The following is a 12,519-nucleotide window of genomic DNA, read 5'->3' on the forward strand; positions in this document are numbered from 1 at the left end:
TGTTAGCAGGATAGTTAAATGGAGCAATTGCCATTCTCAGCCTGGTTGTAAAATTGTATAATTAATATATCAAAATTTACTCAACAGAATAAACAAATCAACACTTCATTGTAAAAAAAGATCTGTCTATACTTCTCCCCCCCCCAGAAGCGTAGCGACCCTTCCCGGCACCCGGGGACAAACTTTCAATTTGGCGCCCCCCTCGGGAGCAACCTTTTAATTTTCAATTTGCACCCCCCCCCCACCCCCCCCCCCCCCCCCCCCCTTCAAACTTTCAATTTTCACCCACCATATATTTTTTTTTATATTTATAATGTAAAAATGCAGCTAAAATGAGAATTTAATTTGTTTTTCTAACCCATTTTGGCGCCCCCCTAAGGTCGGCGACCGGGGTCATATGTACGCCTCTGCCCCCCCCCCCCCCCCCTTCCTTTCTATTCACCCACTCTCCAAGTAAGTGACCAGGAACAAACACATTCACAAGCTGCTAAGGGAAATAATAATTAAAATTATTATGTATTTGTTCATATAACATGGCTACTTACTTACCCTGTTTAGAGACCAAGTAGCATTATTTTAAAGAAAGCCATCTGGTTTTAAAACTCAGCTGAATGTTAATTTGTTTGGTGGATATATTGTTTAATTACAAACTATTTCAGTGAAAGCGACATAGTTTGTAATGCTTATTAATCTAAATTTAGTATGGAAGTTTACCATTTAGCATTTTCGACTGAGAGAGAGCCTAAACGACATACTTCAAGTACTCAACACATTTAAGTACTTCCGGTTTATCTTAGATGATAGAAAGCGAAAACAAACGTCGCTGGTTCAGGCTAGATCTTAATAACTAATTATTTATATGCCATATTGTTTGTAAGTTTGATAAATTTAGACAACTAGAGTATCAAAACAGATCTAGAATATAGAAGTCTAGATAGACAGTTTGTTGTCATTTTTAATACAAAGTCATTTATTTTTTTGGGAAGTTAAGCTAGCAGTTGAGTACGTAGTACGTACTGCTGTCTGTAGTCTGCACTGTAGGGTAAGACTGGAAGAAAAACTTAAAAAGAAAATCAGATCTAGAAAAATCTAGATTAAAAGATTGCAAGATCTAGAAATCTAGATTACCCAGTGACTTATCTAAAATATAGATTTCTAGATTTAGAATCTAGATTTCTAAATAAAAATGAATTCAATATTTCCGAATTTCGAGTTGTCCTGTCCAGCTCTGATATTATTGGGGAAAGTAAAAGCAGCAGGACATAGATATAGATCTAGTGCTGAATATGCCATCGCTTCTTATGCCGAGGTCAAGAAACATTAACATTATCTGTTCAGTGGATCGCTAGGTCTAAACTAAAGAGGAACGTTACTACCTACTTTACTTACTTTTACGCAAACATTTTAACAGTGTAACAATACAATCTTCAAAACTGTAATTTAGTGTTATATTCCCACTGCAAGTTTTAATAATGGAATTTATTGAAACATCTTCAGGATAATCGCTTGGGAGTTCACAATTAGTGCAAAGGTTAAGATAAGATAGCATTACTCGCAAAAACTATAAAAATAGCTTTGTTGATACATTTTTATTATACTGGTGTTTTTATGAATACCAACAGTTTTTTTATCAACTATACCCACATAATTATATAGCAGAAACTGCTAATCACAAATTAATTTAAATTGTAAACTTACACTGCTTAGGAGAGTCTTAGACTTAGAGTTTTATGCTTAGGGTTATGTTCAGTCCGAGGCTTAGGGTAGGGTTAAGTTTGAAGTAGCTAGGTTGGATAAGGTTTAAAGTAACTAAACTGAACGCTTACTACATCTTTACTTATTCAACAATTAATCTTGACCTGTGCTCATTTACTAAACCGTTATGTTAAATTCCAGTGTTTGTATATGTATGTATATATATAGGTTTTGCTAAATTGATTTTATTGATATATGTCTACTTTAGTTTATTTAGTTAAAAGTTACAATCTTTCTTACTTTTAATAGTTCAGCATTTTTTTAGTTACTAAAGTTTTAACATGCATAAACTTTATAAATCAATAAGTTCATTAAATTTTTTACAGATCAAGGTCAGCATGGAGTTTCTATCTACGAACAGCTATTTTAACTGCATATCTCCAGATATATAATACAAAAGATGTATTTTCTGTAATGACAAGTAAATAAATTAGTGCTTGATATTTAATAGAACTGACTTGGGACAGTTTTTCAATGCACAGTTATGTGAAAGTTGTCACAAACTGTGGTATTTGTGCTAGACAATGGAAAATAGATCAAAATCATATTACATTTCATAGGAAAGAATTCTTTCCAAAATGGAGGAGTACAGTAACCTAAAACCACAGTTCAAGAATGAATCTCTTGCCATGACATCACTTCCTGTTTTCCCACCTCGCTCCCTGCCTGGTACTTTCCAAAATCCAGGAATGGCTTCCCACTATGGGTTCAATATGGATATGCTTGGTCACACGGCTAGTATTTACAACCACCCTCCACCCACTCACCACCCTGCAGCAAACAAAATGACCTCCCACCCACAAGAGGCAGACCAGCGTCACATCAACCACAGCTTTGGCCCTAAAGTTGTCGCTCCTCCAATGTCCTATCACAACTTTGCCCCACTTACCAGCTGCAACATTATAACAACCAATGGGTTTTATAACAACAACACATCAGCTGAACTGCCCAAACATCCCTTTGATGAGGTTTTGAACTCCCCAGCCAACTTCAATGACCCATCTCTCAATCCTCAAATGATGTCCAAAGTCCAGTATCACCAGCCTCCAGGTTCCATCATGGCAGAACTAAATCATTACTCTCATGAGCCAGTCAACTCTTACATTCAGACCCTGAATAGTACATTACAAAATGAAAACAGCATGACAGAACAGAAGAAAAGGCCAAGGTCCCAAAAAGTTCTATCTAAACCACTGGCGCCTGACTTGCAGATGAATGTTGATATGAACCAAATTAACCATTGTAATGTTTTGAATGGGGGTAATAATATCAGTACAAATAACACAAATAATAATAATAATGTAGTGAATAATGTAGTCAGTGAATTTAAAGAATCTCAAGATATCTCAGGAGTGTGTAACAGTAAAACTGCCTTCAAATGTGGATTTTGTGACTTAAAATTTTACAGCAATGATCTACTACTGGGACACCTGATTTCTCACACAAATTGCTTGCCATATAGGTGCGGTGTATGTAATACGGGCTTCATTGAAGGAAGCTACTTGTTAAGACATGTACAGCTGGCTCACAATTTAAAGCACCCCTATGAGTGTGGACTCTGTACCTTGACATTTCCGCAAAATGACCTATTTTTAGAACATGTAAAATCTCATGAGAGTCAACAGAATATGGATGTTGGTGGCAGCAGAAATAAATTACCTCCCTTTGTTAAAGAAGTGCAAGAAAAGCCTGATAAGAATACAAAAGAAGAGGAAACTGAGGTAGAGGATGATGACGACGAGGAAGAGAACAGTGGAGATAATTCGTGTAATGGATGTAAGAGCTCTTCCAACAGTACTGTTCTAATTGGCATGGAAACTAATTTGAGCTTAAGGAAGGGGCCATCGAAAATTGTGATGGATGATGTGGACTTGAATGAGGTTTGTACCATCATCGTAGAGCCATCCAGTGCAGGTGGCATTAGGAAGAAACATCTGTTCAAATGTAACTTTTGTGCTAAGATCTGCAAAGATAAAGGTTCTTTAGTAAGTCACGTGAGAACACACACCAAAGGTAGGCCTTATGAATGTAACATGTGCTATGCCAAATTCAAACAGTATGCACATTTGAGTGACCACATTATGACAAAACACACAAAAGAACGACCTTTTGTTTGTGATCGCTGTGCCAAAACTTTCAACCGGAAGTCTCACCTCCAGGACCACATAAGACTGCGCCACACTGAAGACAAGCTGTACCATTGCCCTGAGTGTTCACTGACCTTCCAGAAGAGAGCAGAGTTCTCAGACCACAAGCGCACACACGGGAAACCACCCAAGTACCAGTGCAACATGTGCTCTAGACAGTTCAGAAATGTGACAGATTACGAGCGCCACATTCGTAGTCACACAAAGGAGAAGAGGTTTGAGTGTGAGGTTTGTCATCTAACCTTTGGACTTTTGGCTAACGCTAAGAAGCACATGATCAAACACAGTGAAGAGAGACCATTCAAGTGTGATGTTTGTCCGAAGGCGTATCATTTTGAGCATGATTACAAACGCCACAAGCTAACTCATCTAAATAAAAAACCATTCCCCTGTTCTGAGTGCTACAAGTCATTTAAAACTGCTGTTCTTTTAAAAAAACATGCCAAAGAAACACACATGCAGTCTGAAGATGATCCAGAGACAAAACCATTCAAGTGCCAGACATGTAGAAAACGGTTTAAAATACAATGGGATCTTGATAGACATAGAAAAATTCATGCAAGGAAAAAGGCTTTTCTTTGTTTATATTGTTATAAGAGTTATGGTAGTGAGCAAATGCTTGCTAAGCATGCGAAAATACATGAAGGCCAAAACTTGCCACTTTATGATCATTCCCAAGACATTATAGATGAATCTGAAACTGAGGAAAAGCCCAAAAAAAGAGGGCGAAAGTCAAAGAGATTTAACAATTCTGAGTCAACCGAAATTGAAGAATCAGAGAAAGAAGAGAAGCCAGTTAAAAGGTGTCGTTCTTCCAGAAAGGGTGTGAAGTCTACAAGCTACAGTGTTTCAGTGTCAAAAATCAGACGTAGAGGAAGACCAGCTAAGCCGAAACCAGACTCTGGTTCAGAAGAAGAAAGGACTCCGCCCCGCATCAAAATTACTTTCAGACAAAAAAAATTTCACCCCAGTAAATTTACTTGTGAAAACTGCAACAAAGTTTTTTTAAGCAAAGCCCTGCTTCAGAGGCATTCCCTCACTCACATGGAGGAAGACACAGAAGTGGAGGAGCAATCGTCAGCCAATGAGGATAGTAAGCCTTCAGCTGGGGTAGTTGAGAGTTCTTTAGAAAACACAGTGGACAATAACGATAAAAGTGAAACCACATCAGATCAAATCACTGAGAATACTGACAGTGTAAAATCGATAAAAATAGATGGGTTTTCAGCTCATTTTAATCAAATCAGTCAGATGACATCTGGGGTGTGAGTAAAAATGATAGATTTCTATCTTTGAAAAAATATAAATCTCATTTCATTGTAATCTCTTGTTTTTATTGGTGGTGGGGAATTTTCTGTTCTACCTTCATTGTTTGACAGATTTGAGATATTTGTTTTTGACAAATTTAACATTCCGTGATAATAGACACCTATTAAAAAATATATTTAGAAGATGCAATTCATTATATATCACCTCATAGCAATAAAGCATTTTGTTATATTATTGTACATAAAATTCCATTTTTTTTTACTTAGCTTTAATTTACTTGTTTATGTAAAACAACATAACTAAAATTATTACTAAAAATGTGTAACCCTCAAGCTACTGCAGTAATTCAGCTTACAATTACCTGCATAGTTCATTCTCAAAGGCCAGGAGCTGTTCCAAGGACCATCATGAGTCCCATCCGCCCAATTTTTAGCTGGCTATATCAGCTGAAGATTCAGGTTTCTGATAAACTCTCCACCATGGCCTAATATCAGTTCCTAAAACCTTTTTATTAAGTAACTGGTCAGTTAAAATAACTGAATTATTGAGCATGTTTGAATTTATGTAAAGAAATTTTTTAAATTTTACTTTAAAATTGACCAGTATTTAAAACCTGCAAACTAAAATGTATTGCTGTGTTATATTAGTATAAAGATTTAATTAATAGGTTTATGTTTTTAAAAAAAAAAAAAGATTTTTAAAAATATGATGACCTATTAGCAATAAATAACAGATACATCAATTTTGTAACTAAGTTTAAAAACAACTCAGGTAAATGTGCAATAAACCCCCCCTTTAGGTTTTTTTGAAGTATGGCTTGAGAGTCTACATTTTTAACAATTTTTTTAACATTAAAAAGTTAATTTTTGCTATTATGATATGTATATTATATATACTGTTTAAAAAACCTTATACTTATAGGTTTACTAAAAATGATCTTTTAAAAATTGATTTAGAATCTATTACTTTTATGCAGGGTACACTTAATTTCCCTATACTCTATTAACACTTTCCCTACAAGTTGTGTATCTAGCTTAACATTTTTGCTGTAGAAATGTATTTACATGTAACAGAAATGTTTTTTTTTTTTGTAATTATTTTTGTTTGGATTTAATGGGGATTTTTAGATCATATTATTTACATTACTTTGAAGAAGATATATACACAAAAAGGGTTGACTTGTCTATTCTTCAGATAAAAAAAAAACTTTTTAAAAAGTAAGAATGTAATGACCCAGGGTATTTTCATTCTAGTCACAGTAGATTTTAACAGCTGTCACATAATGATTGTATACAATTTTGTTCATGGCCTCGCTAAAATTAAAAATAGTTGATAATAAAATTAAATTATTTTTGATTTTCTATAATTTACTTAAGTTTACACATACAATGGCATAATACATAAGCAGCTAAAGCTGTTAAAATGTGTTAAATGTTTCATATGCATTTACCATTATATTAAATATGCAATTATCAGTATCTAAATCTGTTCATTGACTCAATTAATCCCAGGCCACAGTTGTTGAAATTGTTTCATAAAATTATTGTTTGACAAAATTTATCATTGTATACAATATTAGTTTTTACATATTGTTTTTAAAGTTCCGACCTATGCTTCCATTTTGTTAATGATATATTAATGTTTTTACGTGTTGACACTGATCTGATTCATTCTTGTTTATGATTTTTACACAACAATATTAAAATACCTAATTAACCTAGTAATGAATTCTGCTTCTTTATTTAGGCTGAGTTTGATATTTTGTAACTTTAAAATCATCTTCTTTAATATAGCTTAAGAACAGAGTTAAAGATTAAATGAACAACCTGAGTGTTGGGAAACAAATGGACTCAAGTATAGAGAGAAATAAATGAATTCAATCATCATAATTTATTTTTTTAGACATGATAGACATTTATGTACATCATAACCAGAATAAATACAAACATATACAGGCTATGTACAAATGAAAATTTACAATTGTTCTGTTATTCACAGGGAAAAAGATTTTTGTTTTACATCATAGGGCAATTGAAAAGAATTAATATCCAAGTTAATTTAATTAATTTTGTGTGTTTAAACAAAAATCATTTAAATCATAATAAAATGTAGTGTGATAGCCGTGGTCAGCAAATGGGAAAACAAGACCAACAGACAAGTTACACTAGCTCCTAATGTCATGTATGCATCTAGCACACGAAGCAGCAACAAATACAGCACAATTTGAATGCAACTCTTTAATACTCCAGGACAGGTAATTTAAGATGTAATATAACATGACTCCTGATGCAGCAGTCACTCAAAGGGTTTAGCATTTGTACAACTAAAGCCAAGAAAAACAGCAAGTGCTAGTTAGCTCATAACCAACGTCACCCAGATTTTATTATCCATAAATAAACAGAATTTTATTTGAAAATTGCCATTTATCACCATAGTAGTAGGAAAATTATATAAGTATCTTTAGATTTCTGGGATTACACAAAAAAAAAGATTCCTAGATGGTTGGTCCCTCTACAAAAAAAGCACAAAATAAAGGGTAACTGATGATCAGAAAAAGACTATCTAAAAATAATTCAATGGAACATATAAACCCAAAACCCCACAATAACAGTTTTTAAAAGAATGATAAAACTAGATTCACCTAAAGAATAATTAGGATACAGACAGGTCTACAGACACAAATGACAAAATATTTACATCACTTTTAGGTGGACCAAACTTAAATCATGTGCAGCTAGATGAAAAAAAAAAGAAAGATTGTCAAACATAAGTGCATCGAACCAATAAAAATTTTGTGGGGGGAAATAAATGACTCTTCCTCTCAATGGCCACTACCTGAGTGGAATTCAAATGACATTTTGCTGTACCATGGGTAATATTTCTTGTGTAACTTAGCACATCAGAATAATCCACAGGCAGCAATAAGGCTTGTTTCCCAATAAAATGAAGAAAAAGAAATTTTTTTTTACACTAATAGCTCTTTGGAAAGGTATAGCCACAAAGACCTTTTCAGTAAAACTACTAGGCCATAAAAACTATAAATATAATGAAGAAAACCATTAGAACTCCAAAAATCTTGATCATCAGCCAACGGTTAGAAGTCACAGATTGAAAATATTTTAGGATCTCTGAGTGAGCAGCCTCAATATTTGTACTTGCTTCATCAATATTCTGGTCAATCCTGAATGTAAAAATGTATACTTAAAAACCATTCTGAGCAGCTAATAACATTCAAGATTTCATGACATTATATCTAATGGAGAATAATTTAAAGCAGCAAATCAAGATATAAAGTTATGCAGATGAAAATTTATTGAAGAATATAATGCAAGATTTAGTCTGATTAGAAATAAATAGCTAAGAAGATGGTAAGTATGTTTGAAAAAAAAACAACAACCATTTACACTTTATGAAGATTGTGTACAAATATTATTGTGTAGGCCTACTTTTCAATGCCTCTAACATGAACTAACCTGCCAACTATCTCTTCCTGTTCTTTTACCATATGAGCAAGCTGCTGAAAAATGCTCCCCAGTTCAACAATTGTAGTTTCTATGTTCTGCATGGTCTCAGCTCTGCTCTGGATGTATGCATCCTGCTCATCAATGATCTGCATTTGATTCTGGAGTTGTTTTCCTGATCCAGCTCCAGTCATATCTATAGAGACATCACCACTACCTGCATGGCTAGCATCATCTTGAAGCAAAACAGATCCATCTGAAAGTAAACAAAATTGTTATACATTTTCTAAAATAAAAACCAAACATATGTTTATAATTTACTCTAAGAAAAAATTTGGTCTTCAATCTATTTTCATAAAGCGATAGCAAAATTATTTTTAAAAATATGCAATTTGATTCCATAAAGGACAAACTTCAACCTAAAGTTAGCATTAGAACATTTTCCACATACTAATATGTCCCTGAAAAGCAGAAGGTGGCAATGACGAGGTGACTGGACTGGAGGAAAATTGCTCTCGTCTTGATTTTTGATGCTTCAAGTTCTAAAAAACAGTGTACAAAATTGAGTAATCATTGGTAATGTTAACAGAATATTGGTTATAATTAAATAAGAGTTAACAAAAAATTAACTCTTACCTCTGTCCTGACTTCCAGAACCTGCCTAAAATCATTTGACATTGATGCCAGTTTCGACTGCAATTAAAAAATGTGTTTTAAATTATTAATTAAAAATTAATATTATACTTAATAACAATTCTAACTAAGGTAAATGTAGAAATCCAAATGTTATAGGTAGCCATAAAAAAAGTGTTCAGCTATTTTACCTGCAAAGCAACAACAACTGTGTTGGAATGTGTCTGTAAATGCTTTCCATTCTGTGATTTCTGAGATTTTGCCAGCTGCAGTAAAAATGAAAAGAATATAATCTGAAGCTGATAATTTGCAATGGCAAAACATGGCAAAATCATAAGCCTCTAATTTTAATTCCACTTATATCCTGAATATAACAGTTCATCCTTGATTTAAATTTAAGTTATTATAACTTCTAAGGGAACTTGATAACTTAATTACTTTTTTAAAACAAACTTTACTTAAACTTAAACCTAAAAAAATGTTACTGTAGTTCATAGATTTACTATATTATTAAATGTATCTAATTATTAAAAAAACAAGGACTCAACATACCTGTTGGAGTTGGGCTATCTGATCATTGAGACTATTAATATCTTGTTTAATGATGTAAGTCAACTCTTGAATCTCCAGCGGTTTATCATCAAAGATTGCTTTCCTTTTTGCCACTAGAAAAATAATGTAAAATATAATAAGATGACATTGTCTTCACTTTATCAATTTAGAACTCAATAAATAGCATTATTTTAGTGTTTACTGAATTGTTAAAAAAAAAAAAAAATGACAATCTAGTTATCTGGTAATAAATACTTACAAATTGTGAGCTTCTCCAGCTTTGCAAAAGTATTAGCGAGGTCTTTACCTATGCGCCTAAATTGAAAAAAAAAGACACTGGAGGATAAGTTCGGATAACATAAAAAACTTAAACGTTAAAATTAGAATACTGTTAAAAAATAGCCAAATAAAAATTGTTTTTATAACCAAAACCTGAATTTAAATACAACTAGGATAGTAGAATAATGAAGCTATGGGAATACAAAACATTTTTTTGCAAGAAAACTGGCAAGATCTAAAGAAATTTAAACAGAGATGCGATTAGCTGTTCATTTAAGGGTAGTATTCATCTTTAGTGTAATCTATGTAACTTCAGGAACATAGTATAAATATTTTTAGGAACAACAACACAAATGTAGAGACACTATTACTTACTTTGCTATCTGTGTAAATTCACTCCGTACATGTAAGGCTTTATTCCTATGATTTTGGACCACCCCATTGCCCTAAATGACAGATAAAACAAACCAATTGTCATATAGATTAAAAGAATTACAATATGTATATTGATAAATTGTAAAATCTATCTTTCAATCTATGTTGAAGTTTAATGAAGGGTACCCTATCATTTTAAAGCTAAAATTAAATTATTTTCTAATTTAATTTATTTCATAGCAATGGAAACTAGGGAACAATCCCAAGCAACTGTTGGTTCAGAGTTCATTGACACTTTTAAGGAAGAAAACAGGCTATTATATACTGCATTACTAGAATTACCTGTCGAGACTGAAGAGATTTTACAACAGAAATGAATTCAGTAGATCTATCACGACAAGTCATTTCTGGGTCTATAAAATGTTGCTGTGGAGGAGACTGTGATGGTGGTGGTGACTGCTGTCTTGGACTACTGTGGCTTTGCTGATAAGGATAACTTGAGGATACTGCTTGTTGCTGCTGCTGACTATCAGAGCCCGAGTTGGTTCTTCTCCTGCGGGCTAGCATTGATCTGGTCGTGACCTGGGCATCACCCAGATTATGTCTAGTAAAAGTAGATCTAGTTAAAAGATGCTACTAGACATGACTAACCTAGATTTAAATCTAAATGGCCAGAGTAGATAAATTTTAAAAATAATAAAAACAGCCTAGGTTGTTGGTATAGACTTAGTAAATAATAATATAAAATGGTGAGATTCAGAGTTTTTGATGATTTGTAACTTATAGTGACTAGCGACTAGAAAAATCTGTATTTACTAAATAGCCTACTATTTTACCATCAGTCTTCATAACAAAGTAGGCCTAAAAATAAGATATAGGCCCACAGGAAATTATAGGCCTACATAATTATTGCTAATGAAAATAAAGGTAGATAGTTTATTCATTTAGTTTATTTTTGTTAAGGCATGACACACAACACTAAGTGTGCGTGGTATGTGGCCTGACCTATTTAAAATTTAAATGAGATTAAGTTTAGCCGGGCCTATTATTTAAATTATTATTTTTATATTAGTAGTGCCTATTGGTTTGAGTTTACAATTAACTCAATGCAACAAGCCAACCAATTGGTTGAGGCTACACCAGGGTTTGTTCTGCTAGGGATACAAAGGGTTGACTCAAAATATCGCCCGGCCAAAGCGAGACTAGAATTAGATCTACTCTAGACACTGATAATTCATATGTCATACACATGATATAGCCCTACATGAATCATTTTCATTAGTTAGTACATCGTCAGAAGAAAGTGACAAACAAACAAACAGTGTTTCTTCCAGACTTTTTTCTCGGGGGCGGGGGGGGGGGGGGGGGCTTTGCCTGAGACTGAGATGCCTGGAAAAAACTCTGCAAACAAATGAAATTAATAGTCTGATTATTAGAAGTAAGAAGTAGGCCCCTGCCCTAAAGTACTTAATGTAGGTCTATGGCCCTGATGATAGTAAATTACAAAATTAGTAGATTTAGTAGTAGATATCTGATATAATAACTTAATAAGCCTAAAAAAAAAAGTCTTTAGTAAAGCAAGAAAAACAAAACAATGTAGACTAGTTGAATGAACTGATATATCTAGAATCTAGGTGATAGATCATTAGATCTCACTCTAGAATTCTAGATTCTACAATCTACTGATTAATTAACTGAACTAGAATCTACTGAGTTTCAGAGTTAAGCAGTCTCAAACTCATCAAGTCATCAGTAATCACAACTTGATCAACTCAAGTCTCAGCAACTCAGTCTCACTCTCAGTCCGTTCCTTAAGAAAATACTAATTTCTAATTACCTCTATTGAATTTTACAGGGTAAGCGATTATAATAATTAGCTTAAAACTCACAATTTTATCTAGATCTATTCACCTTATGTTACGTTGGCTACAGTCATATTATTGAGTAATGGGTAATCTAGTTTAGACTAAAATAGAATAATAAACTCGGATATTGTAGATTCCGAAGAGTTCCACGACTACAGGAAGTAAATTTACGTAGTTCCGAAC

The 12,519-nt window shown here is 33.4% G+C and overlaps 2 protein-coding genes across 3 annotated transcripts; one reads left to right on the plus strand and one right to left on the minus strand.

Annotated features, from left to right (window-relative positions):
- The first annotated feature begins 779 nt into the window (after nucleotides 1-779).
- On the plus strand, nucleotides 780-6,889 carry LOC131958357 (zinc finger protein 271-like). The gene is made up of 2 exons (XM_059323352.1): nucleotides 780-873; nucleotides 2,082-6,889. Exon 2 carries the CDS (start codon nucleotides 2,334-2,336, stop codon nucleotides 5,169-5,171), a length of 2,838 nt encoding a protein of 945 aa, XP_059179335.1. The 5' UTR covers nucleotides 780-873; nucleotides 2,082-2,333; the 3' UTR covers nucleotides 5,172-6,889.
- A 151-nt stretch (nucleotides 6,890-7,040) lies between these two features.
- Nucleotides 7,041-12,492, minus strand: LOC131958364 (syntaxin-5). Of its 2 annotated transcripts, none has more exons than XM_059323372.1 (10): nucleotides 12,383-12,492; nucleotides 10,814-11,075; nucleotides 10,472-10,542; nucleotides 10,077-10,132; nucleotides 9,818-9,930; nucleotides 9,457-9,531; nucleotides 9,269-9,325; nucleotides 9,084-9,174; nucleotides 8,645-8,888; nucleotides 7,041-8,352 (listed from the first exon to the last, which is right to left on the minus strand). In XM_059323372.1, the coding sequence occupies exons 2-10, from the start codon at nucleotides 11,036-11,038 to the stop codon at nucleotides 8,193-8,195; spliced, it is 1,092 nt and encodes a 363-aa protein (XP_059179355.1). In that variant the 5' UTR covers nucleotides 11,039-11,075; nucleotides 12,383-12,492; the 3' UTR covers nucleotides 7,041-8,192. The 2 variants fall into 2 exon arrangements, with proteins under 2 accessions (XP_059179355.1, XP_059179346.1); XM_059323363.1 differs by having other exon boundaries at nucleotides 12,361-12,492.
- Nucleotides 12,493-12,519: the final 27 nt, after the last annotated feature.

Source organism: Physella acuta, unplaced genomic scaffold, assembly GCF_028476545.2.
Source record: "Physella acuta isolate Inbredline_101_S28 unplaced genomic scaffold, ASM2847654v3 ptg000085l, whole genome shotgun sequence".
NCBI lineage: Eukaryota > Metazoa > Mollusca > Gastropoda > Physidae > Physella > Physella acuta.

Coding starts and splice junctions, on each gene's coding strand:
- LOC131958357 (XM_059323352.1), top strand. CDS start 2,334: ATGGAGGAGTACAGTAACCTAAAACCACAGTTCAAGAATGAATCTCTT.
- LOC131958364 (XM_059323372.1), bottom strand. CDS start 11,038: ATGCTAGCCCGCAGGAGAAGAACCAACTCGGGCTCTGATAGTCAGCAG. Junction 10,543..10,813: donor AATCTCTTCAGTCTCGACAG/GTAATTCTAGTA, acceptor TCTGTCATTTAG/GGCAATGGGGTGGTCCAAAA. Junction 10,133..10,471: donor GAATTTACACAGATAGCAAA/GTAAGTAATAGT, acceptor TTTTCAATTTAG/GCGCATAGGTAAAGACCTCG.